Raw genomic sequence first — 25,106 nt, forward strand, 5'->3', positions numbered from 1 at the left:
AACCGTCCCAGCAAATGGGTAAACACTTGAACAAACACCGAAATGATAAAACGCACATTAAACTAACAATAACAATGAATAACGTACAAATTGTTAGTTAAATAAACCAAATTTTTTGCTCGCCAACATTTTCTTTATCGTATTTTTTGTTTGTGGCTTTTAAATAAACATTCATTTTGGGGCTTGTCGTCAATAATGCTCTTTTTGCGGTTTACATTTATATACATATATATATATATATATATATATATATATATACACGTAAGGGTAATGCCATAAAAATATTAATTTGCTTTATTAACAGAAACCAAATAAATATTATGGTAATAATATGACAGCTCGCTTATTTTGAGAGGTGAAAATGTTTGCAAAGTAAAGTTCTTTCTATTATTAGACGGTTCGATAACTTTTATTAGTCATTCCATTTGAGTGTAATAAAGATTGACGGTCCGTAAAAGTTTTGCGAAATCTAACCAAATAACAATCAAATGTGTGAACTCTTCACATTGACCAGATGATTACCGTTGGCGAATTATAATCAAATATATATCACTGGTAATTCAATTGAAATATAAGCGAAATTAAAACGTTGTTACCGGCTCATGTTTAGCGACACTTGGAACCAGTTAGTCAGCCGTTTCGCTAATAAATCGCAGCGATTACAATCTCAAAGTGTTTATTTAGTTAATCGCACACAATGCCGTCAGGTCGTGACTAATTTTTGGGTAATAAGCCAAAATATTTTCGTTTTTTTTGTCTTATACATTTATATTTTTAGTGTTGCTGGATTTTAGTAGCCATTGCCATTTAATTAGCAACGGCAAAGAATTATTGAGAAATGATGAGGAGGTGGTAGAATTTTAATGGAAACTCAATGTGACGGTGGCTCATCGTCGTCCCGTCTAAGGGCATTAAAATTAATGCCCCGCCCACATCATAAATCTCGCCGGATCCAAAGATTTGGAGGAGCACACAGCATGTGACAACAGCCAAATGGCGAAAAAGAAAATGTGTCAGACTCTAATCCAAGAAAATGCGGCGGAAAAACAATGCCAAATGGCTTTTCACATGTCGCAGACACACACACACACAGACCCACTTTGTTCCACATTTTTGATGAACTTGCACCGCCGAGTCACACCAGAATGCCTCACGAATTTACCCATGAGTCTTAAACTTGAAGATGAGTTGAGGAGGTGTTGGCTTTGAATCGAAAGGAAGTGAAATGTTCAATTTGAACTTTCAGTTTTTCAGAGACAATGGGCCGAAATGGAAAGTTGTTGGCTCAAGCAAACACACGCAGCACTTCAAGTCAACACGGCAAAAGGCCCACAACAAACAGGCACAAATTATGTTACGCCTCGGAACACCATTTATGTGGGTGGCACATCATCATCATCAGCAGCAGCAACAGATTACAGCGATTTTTCACATGCACACCAACTTCAGGGGCAACGATGAAAGAAAATACCTGTGCGACTGACTTCAGGGCAGCCTTGCAGCTTGACATTAAGCTTGCAGAGCTGCTACAATCAGTTAAGAGCATCAGGGGAAATGGGCTTGGCCAGGCGCAAACATTCAATCACCAAATAAATTAAGTACGTGTCAAAACAATTGACAGTAATCGAACAATTAATAAGTAACAAAAGGTTTGACAAAATGTCTTTAAGCCCTTGGATTTTTTTTTTTGTTTGATTTTGGAAGCTAATTTTTGTTTACCACATCTGAACTCGTATTTAGTTTCTTATCTATTTACTATTTGTAATATAAGGGTTTTAAATTCGATCACTTAGAAATATAATTAAATAAGATTTTTTAAACATTGAAATACTATTTATTTCTCAAACCTTTACTAAGCTTTCATTTAAAACAAAACAAGTAAAAAATGTACCAACAAATTAAGCTTTCTGTGTGCTGCACACGTAAGATATTAGCTCATAAATCCTACAAATTCATTACAAATAATTCCCGTCATTTGTGGCAATATTGTGAAATGATTCACATCGGTTCTGTTCAGTTCATCCCACTGAAAGTGACGAGTGCATTGAGTCACGAGCAGAAACAAACAGTTTCACAGCTGTCCGGCTCATTAGATGTGCGTGTCCGCCGTATTAACCGATCCGCAGTGGACCAACTTCAGCTCGTGAGAGCCGAGGGCAACTGCTAGCTAAAAGAAAACAAACAAGTTTGGAAAATTGCTGGCCAAAAGAAAATAAATAGCTGGCGAAAAAATAACAGAGTTAAATCAACTGCAAACTGCAACTTGTCGTTGCCAAAAAACATTGCAAATGTCTGGCAGTGGTTGTGGCTTGAGACTGAGATGGCGGTTCACTGTTTGTCACTGCAAAGCATTGAAGCAAGCGAAGCAACTAGCCGCTAATCAATCAGTTCCCATGAGCACAATTTCTAGCAAAATGCCCCCACGTAGACGGGGCTAGGAGAAAACCCCCAAAAACGATCCAAATAAATATGCAATCAATGCGTAAATTGCCACAAAATAAATGCCAGAGGAAAAGTAGAAATGAAGTCCCTAAACGGATTGCAAGACTTAAAGATTTGGGAACCCAATTATTTATATTGCTTGGTTTAAGAGGATTTTATATTTACTTTTGGATTTTAGGAGAAACTATTTCATTTCTATTATATTTCAAATTTTTTGAAGTTTTAATTAAATTCTTAAGACTTTCTTTCTAAAAGTGCTTTGGGTATTAAAACCTTGAGTGTATAAGCTTATATGCTTAAAACTAGTTATTTTAAGTTCACCTTTTGGTATTTCAAGTACTTCGGGATATTTTTATTGCAACGTTTTTATTTCGCCTAACCTTTCTGCCTCCCTATCGTTGCAAAAATTGCTGACCAAATTATAAATGCCCACGAAAAGCTTTTGGGCCAAAGCAGGAAGCCACACCCTGACCCCGTCCCAAAGAAATACACCCAAAAAATTAATTAAGAGCGGCTTCCTACGGCTGATTTAGGGTTGAGTTCAATAACGCAGACTTCCATTGACAGCCAAAAATAAATGGGGCAAAAAAGCGATGAATAAAATTGAAACCTTTAGTGCATAAATTTCATAGATAAGTTGGGGCAGCGAGAGATGAATGACAATTTACTCTTATGACGGGTTAGTCACAAAATAAAAAATACGAGCTAATGAAACGGTAGTCGACGACACACGTGCCCATTTTTATAAAGCAATTAACTGTTGCTGATTTTATGGCCCCGGGGCTCATAAAACTCAGCTCAACCAGCAGTGATGATGATGATGATGGGCTGTGGCCAAGGCACCCTTTGCTCCTCACTCGTCGCCCGATTGCAATGGCTGCTTAAACCAATTAAAAGCTGACAATATCTAGTATAGCTAATAGGCGATATGTGTACTCAACCAATCAGGTTAGTGGCTTTAACCGCACACCAACAGCCGACGGCATTTTGTTCTTGTCGGTGACGCTACTGTACTGTATGGTAGAGATAAGCAAACTCACCTGTAAATGAACGGAAAAAAATATAATTGAGATTAGATAAGAGTACACAATGCAATGGCGTTGATGGGAAATAATTTACGATCTAAAGTAAACAACAAGAGATGAAAGATGGATTTATGGAAGAACTACAAAATAACTTGGACAAGTGTGTTCAGTTACATCATTTATCTTATTTTTTAAAGGAACTTATTAGCCCAGTTATATAAAGATTTTTTGTATGTTCGTAAGTCATAGAAGGCTAAATTATTCATAGTTTTTGGTCCATTTAAAAATAATCTCATAAAACAATCAAATATTTATAAATATAAAATAGAAAATAAAATATTAAATAAACAAACAAAAAAGGTCTTTAAGTAATCGTGCAATTTATAACCATTAAAAAGAAAAGCCAAAACAAAAGTGCAAAACCTTTTTTAAAACAATTCCCTTATAAGCAAAACATGTTTTAAATTTTTTGTTATTTTCACCTCAAATCTAAACATCAATCCAACAACACCTTAAGGCTCTTAGCATTTCATTGGATCATAACAAAATGGAAACCTTTGGGAATTGAGGTATTCAAATGCTGAATTCAGGAACTTGAACACCTCAATCAACGGGAAAAACTCTTCTAGCCGCATTCGGCTTTTGTTATTTTCTTGATTCGAGGCCATTATTCTATTTCTAAGCATATTTATAGGATGCCCCCACTCTGGTAATGTTGCTGCTGTTCGTGAGCTGCCATCGCTTCTGTCTTGTTTATTTCTGGAGTAGTCGAATGACTTTTCCGGACTACGTGTGGGGAAAACAAAAACAACAACAACGGGGCCACCACAGAGTTCACGACCTCTTGTATTATAATTTTCTAACAAATTGTTTGCCCCTTGTTTGAGTTTTGCCATTGCATTGGGACCTTGCTTGATTAATTTTTTCTTATATAAAATACACAAAAATTTGGTTCGGTCAGTTTTGGAAACCTGTGTAAACACAGAATATTTCCCCAGCGGAAAATAAAAACGGCTGTGTTCCATCAAATTCTGGTTATCCCTTGACTTGTTTTTATTACACAAAATATATGTGTGTGCAATTATGCGAGCACAATGTACATTTATAAATACAAAAATTTTTGTTTTGAAAACTCACAGCTTGGGTTCTGGCGGAAATTGAATATATAAATTTTTTTTTCGAAAAGAGACTGAGAAATGTTTGCTTTCAGTTGGCCCATCAACTTTAGCTATTGAAAATTATTTGTAGCTTATGGCATTTGGAGAAAGTTGCAGTTGCTGCCGTTTTTGGATCTGGCAACTTATGGCTGCTTATGTCATGTTTATAATATTTTTTCCTCACCCATAATTAGACAAAAGCCTTTCGATGCGGTCTTAATTTAATAGATAAAAAAAAGCGATGTTAATAGTTGTCTTATAATCAATATATCGCCCATACGCCATGTGACACTCGCATCGAGGTAAAAACAAACCTCTTTCGCTGGCAACACCACTTGATCACCACCTACCCAAAGACAAGAAAACACAAAAATTATATATGTATTATGTACTCAACAGCCACCAACACGTAATTGAGTATATAGCGTAATGTGCTTGACCAACATTGAAGTGTGGCCGAACGACCAACTCGTTTTGAAACAAAAGCCAAAGCTGCCGCCTTTTCTTTTTGCGCGCCCCGTCGTCTTGCCTTGAATGGGATTTATTATAATAATAAATGTCTTTAAGTACACATACGCACATGTGGGCAGGCAGGCAGGCTGGCAGTGTTAGCCACTTGGATTTGGGCTGAGTGTGCAACTTGTTCTTAACACCTTTGCTTTTCCCTTCCTTGTTCTTTCTGGCTTTTTTCGCCCACGTCTCTTGTTTATTTTTAGTCTGGCGTCTTCGCACTCGCCTCCTCCCTTTTATTTTCGTTCCTATTCTTTTAATTTATATTTATTTTCATTCGCTCGACCTGTCTCCGCCTCAAGTGTCGCTTTGTGTGACAAAATATTTGTCTGTGGGTTTCGAAAAGTGCGTGGAAAACCGGAAAAGCCTACGTAAAGCTAAGAAAAATGCAAGTGCACTCGATCTTTGGTTGAAGTCGTTAATACATATATTTAGACACAGTGCATATGCCAATGACATTCAGATTCAGCTGTTGTCAAGCTGTTGATAAGCTACAAGTCGTCCTTGGCCAGCAAAAAAAAGAGAAAAAAGAGGAGGACTGAGAGGAAGTTGTCAGTGTGGGCAGTTAAGTATTTGAAAGTGAAGCTTGGGCGCAGATTTCAGGGCCATATTTATGTATAGAAAGTGTCATGAATAAATTAATGAGCAAACCACTGTCGTAAGACTTCACATCTTAAATTAGATTTAAACTTTAGATGGCAAAAATCAAATTGAAAGTACTATGAAATGCACATAAATTAATATTTTGGAGCAAAAAACTTGTTAGCTTATTTCTTCAATTTCGCCTGTCAAAAACAGAAATAATACAATAATTTCATTGTTGAAATGCTCAATTTCAAGCCCCTATTATATACTGCACAGGAAGTATTAATTAATTAGAATAATTAATTAATTGCATCAACAATTCTAAGTAAATGTATAATACACAGACGCTTTGATTTTATTTATAACTGAAACCCGCATTTAATCATTTTAAATTCCCCAATAAGGAAACAATAAGAAACTTGAAAATTTACATAACTGCATGAATATAACCCTTTTAATTTGAATTGCCTGAACACAATTTATTCGAGATTCTCCTCAACCGCAGTAGAAATTCCTTGAACAAAAGCCAAAATGTGACTTCATTGAGGAGCTGGGCAATTAATTCATACGCCTACAGCAGCCAGCCGCATGATTGACATGAGCAACGCTTGGGCGTCCATATAAAATGGCTTTTAACCCAAATACGCAGCTACAAACAAAACGTGGCTGGCTAACTCAGCACGACATTAAAACATTTATGGCATATCAAAAAACCAAAGCCAAAAAAACTGCCAAAAATGAAAATCAATGAGCCAAAGCAAACACACGCAAAGACAAAAAGACAAAAGCAAAATAACACCACAAATTAAAATGAAAACAAATGCAACGATATTTCCTCCCCCGCAAGCTGAACGACGAACAGCTGATGGTAAATGCAAGAATTAGGCTCCTACTTTGACAAGTTTAAATCGAATTTTGTGAAATTCTGAAAACTTTCACTCAAAACTTTGGGATGAGTACACATGACAAGCTTTTGAACCAGTGCGTTTAGCGAAAATAGAGAAAAATTCAAACGGCTGTTAAGGCCCCCAAAAAAATAAACGACAAAATGCCATCAGATACAAATGCACAGATACAACTACACGCAGCTACAGATACAGATACATCCGACAGGTTAACGCAAGAGAGGACGTGACTGCGTCGAAATGACTTTGGCTCACAAAATTCATTCATGTTGCAAAAAGCAAACACGCGTATCTTCTAGCATTTCCCAATTGCACTTAACGTGTTAAAAAAAATAGTAAGGAAATTGAGATAAATAGATATATAGATTGAGGGCACTTGAGCTGCGAGTGATTGTGCTACCTTTTAGCAGCAAAAACAGTTTAAAGCATGAGGGAATATTTTTGTACTCACTGCTGAATACTCTTAATTTTGTTTCCTCCATTTCAATAACAAAAAATGGTTCGAATTTTTGTAATAAGAAAAATATTTATTTTCATTGTTATATTTTAAGTTAATAAAATATATATAAGTAAAATTTATTGTTCAACTTTAATAACCCAAAAAAAAGGAACCCAACTAACTAAGAAACTAACGGATACCTTCTAAAAATACTTGGGATATGGAAACCCATTTGCATGCTCAACACTGTTTGTATCTTGATCTAATGCTTCCATTTTCTCTTCCCCTATTTTTATGTTCTACATTTTTTGCATTGCGCTGCTGTTAATTGTCTCGAATCAATGATGCTGCTCATGGCTGTGAATAAATCAAGCGATAAGGAACAAGGAACGACAACTACACGGACAAAGTATCTCCATCTCAATCTGTATCCGTAGCAGCTTTATTGTTTTTTGTCTCTATGTTCGCACGATGTCGTAGTTGTTGGCTCTAAAAGTTCGTTTTCGTTCATATGACGAATTTTTGGGTCATTGTTCGTACTCAGATGTGTGTTGGGATGATTTCTTTTTAATGTTTTGTCATAGTTTTGAATAGCAGGGCACACGCCCAAAAGACCCAAAAATGTGGGGAAGGCGTTTTGTCTGTTGACAATTTGACTTTTGTTTTAATTTTTTCTCTTGTGGATGTCAAGTGAATGTCTCATTGTCTTAATTCCCCACTTAGAGATCTTATTTCCACTATATATTAAGATTAAGAGCTTGTTATAGTAAACTTCGTGGGTGTGTGGCTTTTTTTGTTATAATAAATCAATCATAAATAATTCTTAGACTTCCAATGGAGTTTTTAAGATTTTTTATGGTTTTCTAAAGGATGGTTGACCATAAAGTTTTAATAACAAAGCAGCTTAAACTATTTCCAAATTACTTGAACAATGAATTTTGCCAAGGGTTAGTTGGCATCTCGCATAAAATTTTCCCCTTTGTTTCAGGGTGGAAAATTGCTCGTTTAACTTTTCAGCCGCTACCCGCATTTCACACGCCAAATGGAGTTTTTGCCGGGGGGATTTTCAAAAGCAATTGAAAAATTAAATTGATTACCGATATAAATCGAATGGCAAGCAAATGCACATTGGTACAATAAAAATGATTCACTTGCGGCCGCTTCAAGTGGCATCCATCGGATGCCCATATATGTCGGGGAGTTGCAAGTTCGGGTTGAGAATCGCAGATACAGGCGACCGACCATATGGCACTGAAAGCCAAAAGGCAACTTCAAAGGCACCATTCTCATTCACAATGTTGCCTCTTTGTATCTCTGGCTCAAGAGGACCCCTCCCCCTCCCATTTGGCGCCCTCTTTTGTTTTTTCCCCGTACGCCAATGCGCGTTTGTTATCAAATTGTTCAATTTGTACAGCTCGTCGGCTGCCTGCCTGGTGGCATATTAAAGCAATTGTCTAATGCCACATGGCTGCTGCTGCTGGTAGTCGCGTGCCTCATTTCAAGGAGCCAGGGGGTGGTACACAGAAAAATAATCAATGATCCCTACAAAAAACCAAAACATTTTCACAAAATTACAAATCTAATACTTTTAGGCCAAAAAAATATGTTCACAACAGAATAACAGAATGTATAATTATAAACAAATAAATATTCCTAATTAGATTTTCAAAAAAGAAATATATTCATACGGAAAATGTATTCGTGTATTTAATATAACTTTATTTTTATTTTAAATTTGATAACTAAATCCAAGTTTCTAGCTTGCTTAACTAGTTTTTAAGTTTTTTGTTTCAGTGCAGTGTATGGCGGGTGGGAGGTTGGTTCAGGAATGGGGCGCCATGCTGAAATTTCCATGTGTTTTGTACTGCGTGTGTGGAGAAGAAACCCGAGCATGTGAAAAATATTTTAATTACGCGCTTCTTTGTTTCTCCATTATATTTTTGAGTTTTTTGTTTCTTTTTTTTTTGAGTTAGCTATTTTTGTCAAAAATAATTCGTTCTGCTACAATAACAACAACGAACATTTGATGCAGCCGGGCTATCAAATAACTTGGCAAATGACGTAATCTCCGGGTTTGAGTGTGCGGGAGAGCTTGCTTGGAAATTGAAATGGTGCAAAGTACGAAAAAAATAAAATAATATAGCCCGAAACATAGACATTTTCCAAGGAAAACGCTAATTGAAGGCTGAGTGTGTATTTTGCCACTGGCTGGCATGTTGTGCAGCTGCTAGGCGATGCATCACATGAAGATACATGAAAATTACGAACAGTAATTGAAACAATGTACATTTAAGCCGCCGCAGCAACAAGTGGCCAATAAATTGCGCCCTTAAGATCGCTTCAGCAAATATGTATTTATACCATTAGATAATAGGATGGCTACCCATCATCAATTTCGTCCACTCCCAAGCACTTTCCATACTGAATTCGATCAGCCGAAACGAAAACTCCGCCATCCCCAGCAACTTTCGCCCCATTGACCAGCGATCAATGCCCTTTTGATGCAATCTACCAACTGTTTAACTCGATGCCGATGGCTTCATTTGCTTTTTGAGCCACGGTCAACTTCCGTGCAAACGCATCGGTGCATTTTTAGCCGACAGCAAATCACAAATCAAAACAAAGCAGGCAGCAGTCGATGGTCATCACAAAAGATTTTAATTGAATTTGAAAACGCAATGATACGTTTATGGGCAGGGGCTCGAATCGAATCGAATCGAATCGGATTGGATCGTTTGGAATCATATGCGATAGTATGGAATAGTATGGGATCGATTGCTATTGTGCGGGTGGTAAGGGAAGGAGAGGGAAAGGTAGAGGTAGAGGGAGAGGGAGAAACGACGAGGGTTACGCGTTCCGCATAACAATTGTCAACAAATTTATGAGCACGCCAGTTAGGGAACCCAAACCACCAAGCCGTGCCTATGAAAATACTAAATTAAAATGCTCATGGCAGCTTTCTGCGACTTCGGATGCACAGAAAAAAATAAAGAAAGCCATAACAATTTGCAAACCTTCGAGTTTAAGAATAATATTTTACATATTAAATTCAAAAAATTCCCATTTTTTGTATTTAAAACAAACATCATTATTTTCTTTGTGCTTTTCTTGCAACTAAATCAAAAACAAATCTCTCGTAACACTGGATGATCAATGGAACACCACAAATGTATCTTTTATAAAGCGAGGATGGGCCAATCATTTCGAATCATTTGTTTGTCTTTCAGCCCCGCTGTGTTTGCATTCAACTCGGATCCAAGACCAGCAGCCGCATTAATGTCAACGAGCCACTTCAATTTCCGATTTTAATGACTCTACCAATCGGATTTCTGGCCAGAAGAAAACAACGCCCTAAAACGGTGAAAATCCAACGAAACGAAATTCCAACAGCTATGGTGGCAGGCGAAAAACCATTTTCCAATAATCTAAATTTAGATGAAATGAAACACATTTCAAATTTTCATGAAAAATGTCGGACGGAGTGAAAGAGAAAAATTTCTGTATCCGAGAAATGCCGAGAAACACACTCGGCCAACTATATATATACGTTTCTGTGCATATATCTATGCCTATATATATATATATATATATAGCTACATATATCGGCCATATAAACATTCACGTTGCGGGTGTACGTAATTTGATTTTGGTCTGCTCTTTTCTGGCTTTTATATCGCAGGTTTTTCGATGCACAAGATACAGACTTGGATGCGTATCTGACAGATATACACCTTGGCCTGCAGTAACAGAGCGTATAATTTCTATAATTATAACGCCCAGGTGTTTGCGCCCACCGAATTTAAAAACAAAAACTAGGAATTTATCATATCAAGAGGCTGTTTGGCTGTTTGACTGTTTGCTGTCCTCTGCCCAGGTAAACAAAGGTCACGCCGAAGATGTGATATCTACGAGACCAAAATGATATCTCCGAGTGCGATATAGTACGTGCAGTTATGCTTGGTCGCCGGTAATCCGAGATCCGAGATCGGAGAGCTGTTCGGGCCTCTTGACGTCGTTTTTTTTTTTTTTTACTTTTTATTCACACAGTCTAGGCACACTTCAACTGTGCAAAATGCGACGACTATGAATAGCGGAGAGTCGAACAGCAAAAGCAACAGATACTGATACGGCTGAGATAGAGATACAGATACAGATTCGGGCGAAGAAACGTGCTCCAGCGGCGTGTGTCATAAAGCTATCTAACAGATACAATGCGAATGCTCGCTGGCGGCCAAAACTCATTCTTCGTTTTGTATCGTTTGGGGCGTGAGTCAGATCCAAAAGGCAAACAACACACTCGTCAAAATAACAACAAAAATTTATGTCAGCAGTGCCAAAAGCGTCGAACGAATGAAGAAGATAAAAAAAAGGCGGCAAATAAACAGAAGGAATTGTATGTACAAATATACATATAATTGTAAAGTGTGTTTCATGAGTATAGGATATCGATTGATTCCAGTTCAAAGAGCAGAAGAAAAAACTAATTCGACCATTAAAATTTTTAAATTTCTAGTTTTAGTGATAAATTTTATAGAAGCTACCATATGCGATTTTTGTTTGTTTTTAGGAAGATTAGGAAGCAAATGGCATTTTTTTTATTTTGTTTAAATCGTGTTAACTCTCCTTAGCCCTAGACTATATTTTGCTTTGATTTACAGCTGTGAAACGTACGGTAAATACATACATACTTCCACACAGACAGCTATTCAAATGTAATCGCTAGCTGTGCATTTCAAGTGAACGGGCGAGCGCCCAACAGGTAGCCAATGGATGATTGCGAGCAGAACCCCAAGCCCAAAACCTGAAGCAAACATTGCTGCACACCCGCAATAATAAAAGCTGAAACAAAAAAACACAAGTAAAAACAGCAACCGCAACCTCAAAAGCGACTATTGCTGATGCTAGTGTTGCTTGAGGTAAGGCAGGAACCTAATTAGATCTCTCGCAATATCTCCGACAGACCCAAGGTATATGCAGGTATATTTCAAAAATATTTTAAGCTGCTTAACAATCACATCAGATTGTATGTTCTCTGAAAGATTAAAAATATAAAATTAAATGGGGAATTTGATCTGGTATTGGTTTACTTGATTGTGAATACTCAAAAGAGATGAATGACGTTAATAAAATAAGGTAAGATATTTGTAATCTACAATCGTACAGGTTTAGTTTTAATAGGCAGTAAATTTTGGGCGATGGTTCTTAGATCTTATACCAACAAAGACAGTTTTTTTCATCATAAATCATCATAAATAAATCATTTTGAAATTCTTATCATTATCTCCATTTCCTCGATTCCGAGAGTTTTAATTAATATGTGCACTAATAAATCCATTGAGGCGTTATTAAAATGTAACGAAATGGCAAATAAAATTCAAGTCAAGACAATAGGGATAATAAATTGTGTACCCTTTGGGGAAAAGGGTGAAGCATAAACTCTTTTTGGGTCGCTCGGCTGACCGGCCGCATGTGAACGTTGAGTTTGGCCCGCATGTCAAGCTAACGAAAACAAAAACACAACCCAGCGACGACAGCAATTGAAAAGAGAAAGTTGCAAAATGAGAAAAACACAAAAACTTCTAGCAAGTTGAAAAGTTGAAAGCCGTTAGCGGTTCGCAGCAAGCGGCAAGCGGTGAGATATAGCCACTATATAGTGGGCAGCGGTCGCTTCGGCTTCCCAGGTCCCAAATCCAGTCCGACACCCTCCCACTAAGCTGATAAGCCAGCGAGTTGGGTTCGAATTTTGGCTTTGGTTTGTTTTGTATATTTTTCTCTTCCTCTCGGAATTTTGTGTCTGGTGGAACGAGTTTTACAAATTGTCAACGCTTTGCTTTTAGCAAATACAATTTGTAGACAGGCAAACTAGTTTGCAGCAATGCCAGAAACGAAACCAAAACAAGAATAAATGCTTTTGGGCAAGTTTTCCGACTAGACGATACCTGGTATAATCCATAATCCGATCGGTCTAGTAACACTACAGAATTCTTGGATATTTTCTTAATGAAATGAACAAAGAGATCTAGATCTTGCATCTTATTATTAACATTATTTGCAATGACATAAATCGATTAAAGTTGATAATTAAATGTAGATTAGAGTTCAATATTTGTGAACACAAATTTATCACGGCAAAAAAATGTTAAATTTTATAAAAGAGAAAGATAAAGTTAATTATTAAAAGCTTTCGAACCCGTTGATAAAATAGTTTTGTGTTTCTTTTCAAATATTTGTCCAAATATTAAACCTTATATAAAAAACATAAAAATACACAAATACGAACTTTGAAAGATTAAATCTCATGATCCTATTGTTCGCAAATACTAGTTATAATCTTTATAAATTTTAAATTGACATATTGAAGAGTTTTAACGATGTATAGGTCTCAAAGTTCAATTTTTTGCACCTCAAGCGCATACCCTGGCAATATAGCGGTACCTAACAATCCGCAATACGAATATCTGAATCTTTGTATATGTGCAACATAATTTTGTCATTACGAGGCGACACACACACCCTCGTGACCGGCCTGCATATGGGCAACAGATGTTGGGCAAATACAGAAATGAGAGCTGCGGCGATATACGATATATAAGATACAAGATGCGACCAGGTAGTGGCACGCCCCCGCCCCTTTTCCGCCCCGAAAGTTGACTTTTGTTGGTTTGTCTTTAAGTGTGTTTGCTTGGTTTTCTTTTGATTTTTTGGTTTTTGGGACGGGCGTGGGCAGTGGCGGTAATTCATGCATCTTTCGGTTAACTTTGCTACACTTTTAGTGCACAGGAAGAAAATTAGATTGGTATAGAATCACAATTGGACAAAGTTAACATTTTAAATAAAAATGTAAAAATGTTATAAAATCTGGATTGAATTTCTGTTATCTGGTTCAAAGTTATATGTAAAATAATGTAATTGATCATCATTGTCATACAAATAATTCTTTCGGTGTGGGGGTTTCCCCCCTGGGGTTTTAAATCCCACTTTCAAAATCTCTATCGTTCCCCTCCTTTTTTGTGTACGAATGGCCGAGTCAACAAAGAATTCATAATAGGAACAACAAAGGCTGCAAAGGGCAATCAAGTGTGGGGCCAAAAACACAAAAGGAGAGAGTGAGGGAGAGAACACGAAAAGAGTGCTCTCGCGAAGAAGAGGCGCACAAAAAGGAAGTAACTAAAAATAACAAACATCTCGTTTGGGTTCCTCCGATGTAAGGTGGAATGAACTCAGAACCCACGATGGAGAAGAGGCGAGAAGGAGACGCCGAAGAGACAAACCAGACACAGCGAGATCCATGCCCCAAAACTGATTGAACTACAGTGATCACTCTTTAAGGATTCTCCAAAAACTTAAACATGATCAACGAAACGAATATGAAATCACCACCTAAAATAAACAAATTTCACACACAAATTGTGTTCTACAGTTTCCAAATGAAATTTTTTTCCTTCAATTTTTGTAATTCATGTATACAATAAATCTCACAAGATTCCAGGAATTAAAAAGCTTTACAATTGTTTATCTAACAATAAAAGAGATACAAATCAAAAATGGATCATATGTAGTCTTTCAGACTACTTTCGAAAATAAATTAAGAAATGTTCCTGTGTTATTGTGTTATTAATATTTACCTTTAAACATTCTTAGTATTGACTGTTCAGAATTTGGTTTAAGATTCCAGGAATTAAAATGCCAGGCACAAATTAATTATTTACACGTGCTTTCACTGTTTTGCTTCCAGTTTGTTTTCCATTTGAACCTTAAATTGTTGCTAGAATAGCATAACTACTCTTCTGTCCTTTAACATTAACATTTTATAAAGTGATTGAAAATTCAACCAGTTTCTTGTTGCTTAAAAACATATTATATCAAAAATTTTAAAGGGGGCTTCTTAAGCATTGTTTCAACGAATTTTTATATGAAGTTCTGTTTTCACCTGCTTGTGTAATACAAAAATTACCAGTTTTAGAATTACCGGGAAATACTTTTGCACCTTTTTTCAAATTTTATAAATAAAACATATTGTTGCTTTATATATTTTTCTGATATACTTCGATTTAAGAACCTTTGAATTTAATGAAAAACCTATTTTAACCAACCATGCAAAATAGCATAGATCTTCGAATTTGTTTACAGCTTACTTATTTAAAAAGATATTTGGTTGAGACCTAAGTATAGTATCCTTTATAACTGTGGTATTTTTTTAATCGTCTATATATACTATTATGACAAAATGAGACCTGCCAACTGTTACTTTTAAGGATTGGGGATTGGGGATTTCACTGAACTGATCGACTTACCTTCATCCAGGAGACGTTCGACGTGGGTGAAGACATTGGGAAAGGCGGCCAGCTGCTTGCGGTCCTTGAGCAACTGGGCCAGATAGTCGGCGATGCTCTGTGTGCTCTGCTGCTGCTGCTGTGGGGTCAAATGGGGCTGGGTCAACGGAACCACCACCTGCGGCGCCTGCTGAGCCTGCGCCTGAGCCTGAGCCTGAGCTTGAGCTTGAGCCTGGGCTTGAGCCTGCTGCTGCTGCGCCACCGCAACTACTGCTGCGGCTGCCTGTTGCTGCAAGTGCTGCTGCAGTTGCTGTTGCACAACGGCTTTGCTCTCACAGACACTCATTTTTGATGTGTATGTGTGTGTTTGTTGGTTTTTTGGGGGGGGACTTTTTGTTTTGTTCTCGACGAGATTCTGGTTCTGATTTACAACTTTAAAACTTTGTTTCGGTCTTTCTTTACTTATTGTACACTGATTTGCTACTTTCAACACGCTACTGTGGGAGTTGGGAAATTCATTAAGTTTTTTGTACGCGAGCAATTTTCAAAACGGAAAACGAAATGAAAACAACTCCACCCAAAAAGTATTTTTTACGATCTGCAGCAACAACAACGCAGCGAGAGAGAGAGAGTGAGCGAGGAACTGAGAGCGCAAAGCAAAGACAGAAAATTCCTCGGCGATCTCTCACGCACACACGGAAATTATACAGTAAAACTGTATATGCGACGGAGATGAATGAAAGCAGAATGTCAAAATAGCTGCTTCTCTCTCTGAATCACTCTCTCACTCGCTCAACTGGCTGCTGCAACAGCAAATACAACAAAAAATATTTAAATATTTTTAAAATGAAAATTATTTTTCTTATTTCCATTCGTCTTGGGCTAGAAATGATGAAATTCCTTTGCCTGGACATTCAATGAGAGGGCAAACGCATTGGAAGTAATTCAAATGGCAGAAAATTTCGCAGAAATATGCACAGTTGCTGATTATGTATTTGTTGTTGCTGCTGGATGGCTTTTGGCTTTTGTTCTTCGTTTCGCTTGTTTTGGAAAGTTTTTGAAACACACTTCTTTGAGGATTCCTTTTTCGTTTGTTTATTATGTATATTGATTTTATTCGAGTCGGGGAATAGCGAACGGATCTCGGGACTTTTCTGAACGATTCCTACCACTGAACCGTGCGCGAAGAAAGAGAAAAACTGAATGAAACTGAATGCGAAGTGAAGAGCACAAAACGCTGTAAGTGTGAGATCATGGCTGTGCGATCGTGGGGTTGCGTTTTCGGACAACGATGAGCTCTCCGCTCTCCCGCCACGTGACGTCACAAAGTAAGATTTTCATTAATAAAACGTTCGGAATAACATAATTTAAACTAAAAAGTGTAAAACTTTACAACTCGTTATAACTGTATATTCATTATACAAGTGCTTATAATTTTTTGCTTAATATTCGCTAGTTTAATCATCAAAAACTGAAGTTAAATTTTACATTTTATTAAATTATTTATTTGAAATAGTTGTTACAAAATCTATATAAATTTCATATGGCTGTTAAAAATTAATGTAAAGTATTTAACAAACCGAATCTAAAATAACAACTAAATTTGTTACCTTTCCCATATCAAACACAATACATTTTAAGCTTTGTGACGTCACGCTCTCTCAGGCCTCGCTCTCTTGCCACCGCGTTGCCAGCATGCAAGATCACTCTCAGGCGTTGCCACCCTGTTCAAACAGAGTTGCGCAGCTGGTTAGCTTATTTCACATATTATGCCCTAATCCGCGATTAACTAAGTTGATAAATGGCATAACATGTCCAAAGCAGCTGAATACAAAAGTTAGTGATAAATTTTCGGCTAAAAAATTCCCGATTGCTTAAATAGCCACTAATCCCCAGCGTTGCCACCTGGTCGCTGGTTGGGCCACCACTTGGCGCGTTGGCGTTGAATTTGAATTAATTAAGACAGCCTGAGAAGTGAAGGCAGTAATTGCGCACGGAAATTGCTGGCAGATTAGAACCAAGCGGCACTTTGTTTTGCCGGACATAAATGCGGGGGCTAGCATCTGGTGCCAAAACACCATGCAAATGAGCCCCCCAAACGCGTACTGACCAAATGTTGGCGTTAACTTGGTTAACTTTGCCACAAAATGTATGTGGGAAAATTGGCATTCGCGAGCATTTCGATGGACACACCATATAAAGCGACCCTAGGCCGGCGACAACTTTTACTTTCCATCGCAAAAAGACACTTTTCGCTGGCTTCCGTGTATTTGGCGTATTTTATAAAAACATCACACTGGGGAAAACCGTTGTATATGTTTCAAAAACGTAAATTTATAAATTCTAGGTGTTTGCAAACCATTTTTGATTCTTAAGGAATAATAAACAGCCTATCAAAAACAAACTTTTTTTGATACAAATAGAATTTTTGAAGAGAAAAGTTTTAAAATCTGATTTTATATTTGTTTATTTTATTATTAGTCAAATGAGATCTTTAAGACAGCCTCTTAAAAAAAAATATTTCAGAATGGTAAAAATAAAATTCAAGAATGTTAAAACTTGTAAAGCAAATTTGTAAATTTATTTATTCTTATACTTATTCGATATATATAATATTTATAATATTGATGTCACAGATCGAATATCTTTTGCTAGAATAGTAATAATTATTTGCAGTGCAGCTGCACCCGCATGCACTTAAATGAGACGTGAAAGTTTGGAGTGGACGAAGACATGGATGGACATTGGATTGGTCATTCCATTGGAAAGCAGGCGCCCACCACCGGACCTCACCTGGCCAAGTTTTTCGAAGCCTGGCCGCAAGTCCCACCAAATTCGTGTGTGCACTTGGCTCAAACCGATCGAATCAGTTCGTATCGTATTGGTCTGCGTGTGTGGGCCGACATTATATTATACGGCCCCATTATACAGTTTTACTGCCATTGAAATATGTGTCAATGTGCGTGGCGATTGAGACATTGTATGCTTATGGATTTCCGATTCAAATCTCTGGGGCCAAAGAGACCAAAAACTAAAGCCCTTTCCAATCCGCACACCCACGTCGCCTGGTATTGTATTTTTCTCTTTGGACATCTGGCAGATCCGAAGTGTTAAGTTTTCCGTGGGCCGTTAATCTCTCTAGGGCTTTGGAATTTTCCTTTTTTCGGCTTTTGGGTCTTATGTGGTGTCTGGCTTTGTGTGCAGGTCGTTTTTGGTAGCACTTTCGGTTTTGAAAAAACCAAAATTGGCCGCAAAACAAAAGTTTTCTAGCAGCTGTTAAGTGCGGCTAGGAAAATACTTCAAATTCAAAGTGGTAAAATGTATTATTGTTCATTTTTTACAGCTATCTGCTTACAATTTCAAGTATGAACCAGATAATATATGCATATTTACCAACAAAAAAATATACAATTTCTTCAAGTTTTGTATAAATTTTATTTTGGATAATTAATAACAAAATAATCGTACTTTTCTTTATTTGCTTTGTTGTTTGAAAAAAAATTATATTAAATATTTAATATATTCATAATAAATATAACTTTTGTTTATCAGGTTCATGATTTTTAAGGTTATTTATTTATTAATATGGTTTTGTAAAAGTTTATGCCTGATTAGCTAGGCTGACGCATTGTTTTAATAAATTGATAAACATTGTTTAAGGGCTTAAAAATATATTTAAATCTAAGAGGTTGAACTGTCCCATAGTGTTGTATCGAATCGCTGCCTTAAAGCAAAGTAAGTTATTAAGCTTTATTTGGTTATAAACAAAAATGTTGCATCTTAAATGCACTTTAATTTTTTGACCAATTTGCCTGCTTAAAAGGAAGTGGTTCCACAAACGAAGGCCAACACTCATTGTTGGCAGGAATCCTTTTATGTCCACTGCACGTTTGGGCCAAATGCAAATTTGGCCAAGATATTTAACGGTTTTGTGCATTAAAAGCCGAATTAAAGATTCCTTTTCTTAATTTACCGCCGACACAGAAATGTTCGGTGTGAGAGTGTGTAATTAGCAATATGATGGCCAAAAAGCCAGGCAGTCGGCCATTAACCAGTTTTCAGTTGTTTCCATTACGCATGCCACGCGGTCGTGTGGGCGCCTCCGGTTTTCCAACTTTTTTTTTTTTGGGTTTTTGGGGCCCACAAAGAAGCTGAGCTGCACAACCCACACAGATAGTGAGTATCATTCAGATACACCATCGCATATGCACCAATATGCAGGCTAAGCCACCAACTAAAACGTCAATAAAGCTGTGCTTTAAAAAAAACTCTTTAAGTATAATATTTTAGTCAGCATATTGGAAGAAAAATGTAGCTCTTTAAATTATTTAAAAAATACTATAAAATGTATCATTTAGATTAAGAGCTATCAAAATGAAACTTATCAAATCTTCCTATTTTACAAATCCGACATATCATTTTGGTTAAATATTGAAAATAGCTTAAAATGCATTTGTTTATTAAATTGTTTCTTTAAAAGTACAATCCAGCATTAACAAAAAAAAAATTGTAAAATGTTATTGAAAAGTTATTTATAATATTTTTTTCAAACATTTTTTCAGTATCTTGTAAATACTTTAAACATTTAATAAACATATTACAAAAGTAATTTTTTTGATATTTCTACCGACACTTTTGTCGCCGGTGCGAATGCATTTTCTATGTCACACTTCTCGTCCCACAGGTGGAATCGAACCAGTCCCCCACGTCATCCGTTTTCCGAGTCCACGTCCATTCATAAAGTTTCCACTTTGCATATTGTGCTCGACCAGCTGATTAGATCCAAAAAGCCGCAGACTAAGCAACGATTCACAAAATGCGCATGAATGGGTAAACTCCGGCGCGTTGGCTTTTTCATTCACAGAAACCTCGTTAGCTTGGCTTTTAGAAACAAGTGTTAATGCCCAGAGGAGGGGCGTGTGTGTGGGCGTATGGCGTTGTGGTCTTTAACATTCGTCACGCCCACGCCCCCAACAACATCCAATTTGCTGATACATTTCGATGGCTGCCGAGTGCTGCGCACTTACAGTCGAACGTCTATAACTCGAAAAGTTCAGTCAGTTTAGCTACAATTATGCAATGTTTAAAGCTGTTTAGTTAAATTACCAATTAATAATTATAAACTTATACTAGTACTGCAATTTAAAAGGAACTCCCTTTTGAAAATTAAAATCTACTATAACTTCTATAAATCCAATTAAAACGTATTTGAAAATTATTTAACTTATTTTACAAGGCCAAGTAACTTTTAAAGTTGCAAATAAAAAGTAAAACATAAATTGTAAATATTTTCATTTTAAAAGACGGATTTATAAACTATCTCCTAACTCATCAAATGAAAAATTTAGTTTACTTTGATCTAACTAAAGATATATTTAGACTGTCTTCAGTTTCAAATATATTATAATTTTGTAAAATCTTACTAGAACAGAGACAGACTCTAACACTGTTTCGACCTGGTTTAAGCTTAGAATTCCAATTTGAGTCATGGAGAAATGACAATAGCAATATTTTTAAGCCAAGGTGGCCTGTAATTTCTTAACCATTTTTCGGTTATGTGGGTGACGGAATCTGTAAAAGCATGGGCTGGTTGAACAAGTTTTATTGGAAAATTGATCGCGGCCCAATGCTCTTTCAATTGGGCGCCCGTAAGTCAGTCAATTGATTAAGCGCCCGATTATCGATTAGTTGGGACAACAGCAAGTCGCAACAGTTTTAGATGAACTGGGCGAGCGTGGGCCATAAACTGGCACAATTTAGCGGGCGAAACACGAAATAAAAAGCGCGATCGGCCAAATTTGGGGAGGCGACTCAACTCAACTCGAATCGAATCGGCGACAACAATAAACATTTGAAACAAACAAGCCACAAATAAGGAGAAGCCGCATCCGCATCGAGAGATCGAGTGGGATGCGAGTTGACGCCGATGTTGATGATGATGGTGATGATGATGATGCCCGGCCAAATGGTTACGTGAATTCGTGAAATGGAAACATTTAGTTTTATATCTTTTGCCTATATGTATACACACACAATGAAATAAAGTAGCAGATTTACAATATGCCATGGTATCTCTGCCTAAATCTACAACTAACGCGTAAACTTCTTGGCCTGGTCGCGGTTGACCTGCTTGAAGTGCCGCTGCTTGGAGGCCGATCCCTCGTTCATCTTCTTGTAGAACCCGAATCCACCGCCGCCCACCCGCTTCTCGGGTCGATCCCGCTTGGCCGCGCCCACTTTCAGGTCGACCACGGGCGGCACCAGGAACCCAAAGCTCTTCGACACCGCCTGCAGGTCCAGCGTGTTCACGTTGAAGATCTGCTTCAGCTGGTGCGAATCGTAGGCACGCACATACGACTTGAAGGCCTCCTTGGCCGACTGGTTCAGGAAATAGTTCTTGGCGATCAGCTTTTCCAACTGCAATGGAAGAGAAAAGTTTTATTTACTTTATACTTAAATATATATATATATATATTATAGGTTTATATACTTTTATTTATATACATTTTTAAATAATTATAAGTATAAGCTTTCACTAGCTTTTGTTAAACTAATTTGGTCAACCTATCCTGGAAAAATGTGTTTTCCACTAAGAAGACAATCTGTTAACATCGTTATCTTAAATCTTGTAATGTGTTCTAAATTAATAATTGTTTTTAGATTAGCAAGGTGATCTAACATAAACATTTAATAGTTTTTATTATCCAGAAATGTAGTTAGCAATTAGAATTTGAGGAAAAACCGTAATAATAAATTTAAAAAAATTTAAAAGCAAAAAAAAATTTAAAAAAACAAACAAAACTCCAATATTTGTTTACTTTATGATGTATCGAAAATTGCAATAAAATTTTTTTATATTTTTAAAAATGTTTGTGTGATTAAATGAATTCTTTATGTGTCATTAAAGGTCTTACGATGTCATAGATCACAGTTATTATTACATTTTTCTAATACAGTCATTGGTTAAATAGATATTTGTATTCAAATTGTATTAAAAATTTGCAATATAAGCTTTATGTCAATTAAGCAAATCTCAAAAGGTTTTTCTGCAGTTTAACATTGACCATTTCAAAAGTTTAAAGATTTCCATTGACAATGTTATATATATATTATGCCTATTTCAGTAACTAAGTCATGTGAATTAAAAAGTAGCTTATTTGCTCACCTGCAGCTGAATATCGGCTATCTTTTGCCAGGAGAACTCGAACTCGTTGAGTGGCACCTTGGCGGCCTTGAGGTAGCGCAGGAAGCCCAGCTCCTCGGGTCGCATCAGGAGGAGGGCGTGGCCGGAAGTGCCCGATCCTCTGGCCGTACGACCCACCCTGTGAATGTACTCGCGCGGATCATCTGGGGGATCGTACTGCACGATCCAGTCCACCTGCGGAATGTCCAATCCACGAGCCGCCACATCGGTGCAGAGCAGAATGCCCGACTCGGCATTGCAGAACTGGAAGAAGGTGGTCGTTCGCTTTGTCTGCTTCTGTTTTCCATGGATGGAGGTCACCGGCAGGTCGATGTAGTTGAAGAGTTCGTGGTGGTACTTGACGGACATGCAGGACGAGAAGAAAACCATCACCTTCTTCTTGCGATTCTTCTTGAGGAACGTGAAGAGTACGAGCAGTCGCTTCTCCGAGGGGCAGACAATATAGCCCTGTTCGAGTCCATCAACCGTCGCCGTATCCTGGTTATCGTGGACTCCCACATAAATGGGTTCCGACTTGAGGGCCAATTTGGATAGGGCTTCAATGCGAGCCGTTTGTGTGGCCGAGAAGAGCATTGTCTGGCGGCGTTCTAAAGATGTCAAGAAAATGTATATAGATATAAGAATGATTTTCCGATTTTATTTGGCTACTCACTTGGCAGCAGATTGATAATTTGCTTGAGCTCCTCCTCGAAACCAATCTCCAGTATCCGATCCACTTCGTCGATAATCAGGCACTGCAAGTTCTTGTACAGAAAATCGGGCGAGTTCTGCAGATGGTCGAGCAATCGTCCCGGTGTGGCCACCAGAATGTTGATGCCCTTGCCCAGCTTTTCGCTCTCCACCTGGCGATTGGAGCCGCCCATTACCAGGCCGTAGGTGTGATGGTGGTGTGCCATGAGCTCCTTGAGCACACCGAATGTCTGCATGGACAGTTCTCGCGTGGGCGAGATGATGATCACGCCGGTGCCGTTGCGGGGCATAAAGCGCAGCTTGTTGATCAGCTCGACGGCGGGTATCAGGAAGGCCAGCGTTTTGCCGGATCCGGTCTGGGCAGCGCCCACCAGATCGCGGCCTTTCAGCAGGGGCGTCAGTGATTTCGCCTGGATTTCCGTCATCTCGGTGAAGCCCATCTCCTTGACGGCTCGCAGTGTGGCCTCGGAAACGGCTCCCTTCAGTGAGGCAAAGCTACGATCATCCGAATCGCGGTAATCCAGGGCCGCCAGAGAGGATTCCACGGTGAAGGGCTCATCGTCTTTGGCTGGTTTGCCATTCTGTGGCTTGGATTTGTTGGGCAACAGCTTCGTCTTCTTCGCCGGCACCGGCTCATCTTCATCTGAAATAAGTTATGTTTGTTAATAAAGGTTTATTATGTAAGAAGTTCGTATAAATTTGATCAAATTCAGTTGGTTTTAAAATGGATTTCATGCCTGCTCTTGGCAGCATTAACTCGCTGATCCAGAGCTGCTCAAATTCGCCTTTAAATCATCATTATGTTGTCTTTTTTGTTAGGATTCTTGGAAGATTTAAGAACTAGTGTCTTAATATAAATTACTTAGTTTTATAAAAGTAAGTTGCTTTTGTTTTAACAATCTTTTAAGTTATTCATATTGGAATCAATCTAATTAAAAGTTTTTCGAAAAGGATTTAAGAACGGGGTATAGCTTTATTTTGAAAACGATGTTGATGTTTCGTGCATTTTTTAAGATTTTAAACAAAGTCAAGCAACATATCTTTCTTGAAAGTAAAAAATCGAAAAAGATCTTTATAGTTAAGTTGGATTTTATTCTATTACTGACCTTCTTCCTGCTCATCTTCTTCATTGCCACTGGCCACATCCTCGTCATCATCGATTTCCTCCTCCTCCTCCACATCCTCGTCTTCCTGATCATCTTCATCAGAATCTGAATCTGAATCCGAGTTGGCCACCTGAATTTGTTGCTTTTTTGGCGGCTGTTTCTGTTGCTTCTTTTTGGGCAGCGGCGCCTCCTGGAAATCGGACTCTAAATCGTCATCTGCCGAGTTTGAAATAATTTGTCAACTTTTATACATTTTCAAAATGTCGCAAGACCTACCCTCTTCCTCCTGCACACGTTTTTTATTGTGTTTCTGCTGTTTTTGATTGGGTTTATTGCCATTTTGCTTGGGTGGCTCCTGAGTTTGGGGCTTGTTTTTTGCCTTTTTCTGCGTGAGCTCCTTCTTCATCTTCTCCCGCTTTACTATCTTCTTCATCAGCAGCTTCTCACGAATCGACATTCTGCTGGATTAGTTTGTGTTTTTAATTATTTAATACACTTTAATGGTTAAAAACAGAATTTCAGAATAAAATAAGGCGCACGTGTTGCAGTCTAGAGGTGGATAAACATCGATACCAACATCGAAGTCATCGATGTTTTCAAGTTATCGATGTTTGGCGGGGCGACATTGATGTTTTTCCATCTCTACTCTGATTTTCCTCTGCCGCAGCGCTGCCTATGTTAGATCAATGTTAAGAAATTGATAATCGTCTACATAAAAATGTTAGGAGAACGACGATTTAACATTGTCGCCATTCACCACGAAGGATGCG

At 37.7% G+C, this 25,106-nt stretch overlaps 2 protein-coding genes across 7 annotated transcripts in view; both read right to left on the minus strand.

Moving 5' to 3' along the window:
• LOC108143849 (protein held out wings) overlaps window positions 1-16,544 on the minus strand; it is a 40,068-nt gene extending 23,524 nt beyond the window's left edge. For 3 of the 6 annotated variants that reach the window (XM_017268406.2, XM_017268405.2, XM_017268409.2), the window contains exons 1-2: window positions 16,405-16,544; window positions 15,358-15,833 (exon numbers count right to left, since the gene is read on the minus strand). In XM_017268406.2, the coding sequence (XP_017123895.1) occupies window positions 15,358-15,682 (325 nt within the window). In that variant the 5' untranslated portion in view covers window positions 15,683-15,833; window positions 16,405-16,544. The remainder of the gene's footprint in view (window positions 1-15,357; window positions 15,834-16,404) is intronic. The other 3 variants (XM_017268408.2, XM_017268407.2, XM_017268410.2) reach the window with 1 other exon arrangement.
• Window positions 16,545-21,318: 4,774 nt separating this feature from the next.
• On the minus strand, window positions 21,319-24,903 carry LOC108144018 (probable ATP-dependent RNA helicase pitchoune). Its single transcript, XM_017268644.2, has 5 exons — window positions 24,613-24,903; window positions 24,337-24,552; window positions 23,193-23,873; window positions 22,502-23,127; window positions 21,319-21,753 (listed from the first exon to the last, which is right to left on the minus strand). Exons 1-5 carry the CDS (start codon window positions 24,791-24,793, stop codon window positions 21,427-21,429), a joined length of 2,031 nt encoding a protein of 676 aa, XP_017124133.1. The 5' UTR covers window positions 24,794-24,903; the 3' UTR covers window positions 21,319-21,426.
• Window positions 24,904-25,106: the final 203 nt, after the last annotated feature.

Source organism: Drosophila elegans, unplaced genomic scaffold (genome assembly GCF_018152505.1).
Source record: "Drosophila elegans isolate 14027-0461.03 unplaced genomic scaffold, ASM1815250v1 contig_468, whole genome shotgun sequence".
Classification (NCBI taxonomy): domain Eukaryota; kingdom Metazoa; phylum Arthropoda; class Insecta; order Diptera; family Drosophilidae; genus Drosophila; species Drosophila elegans.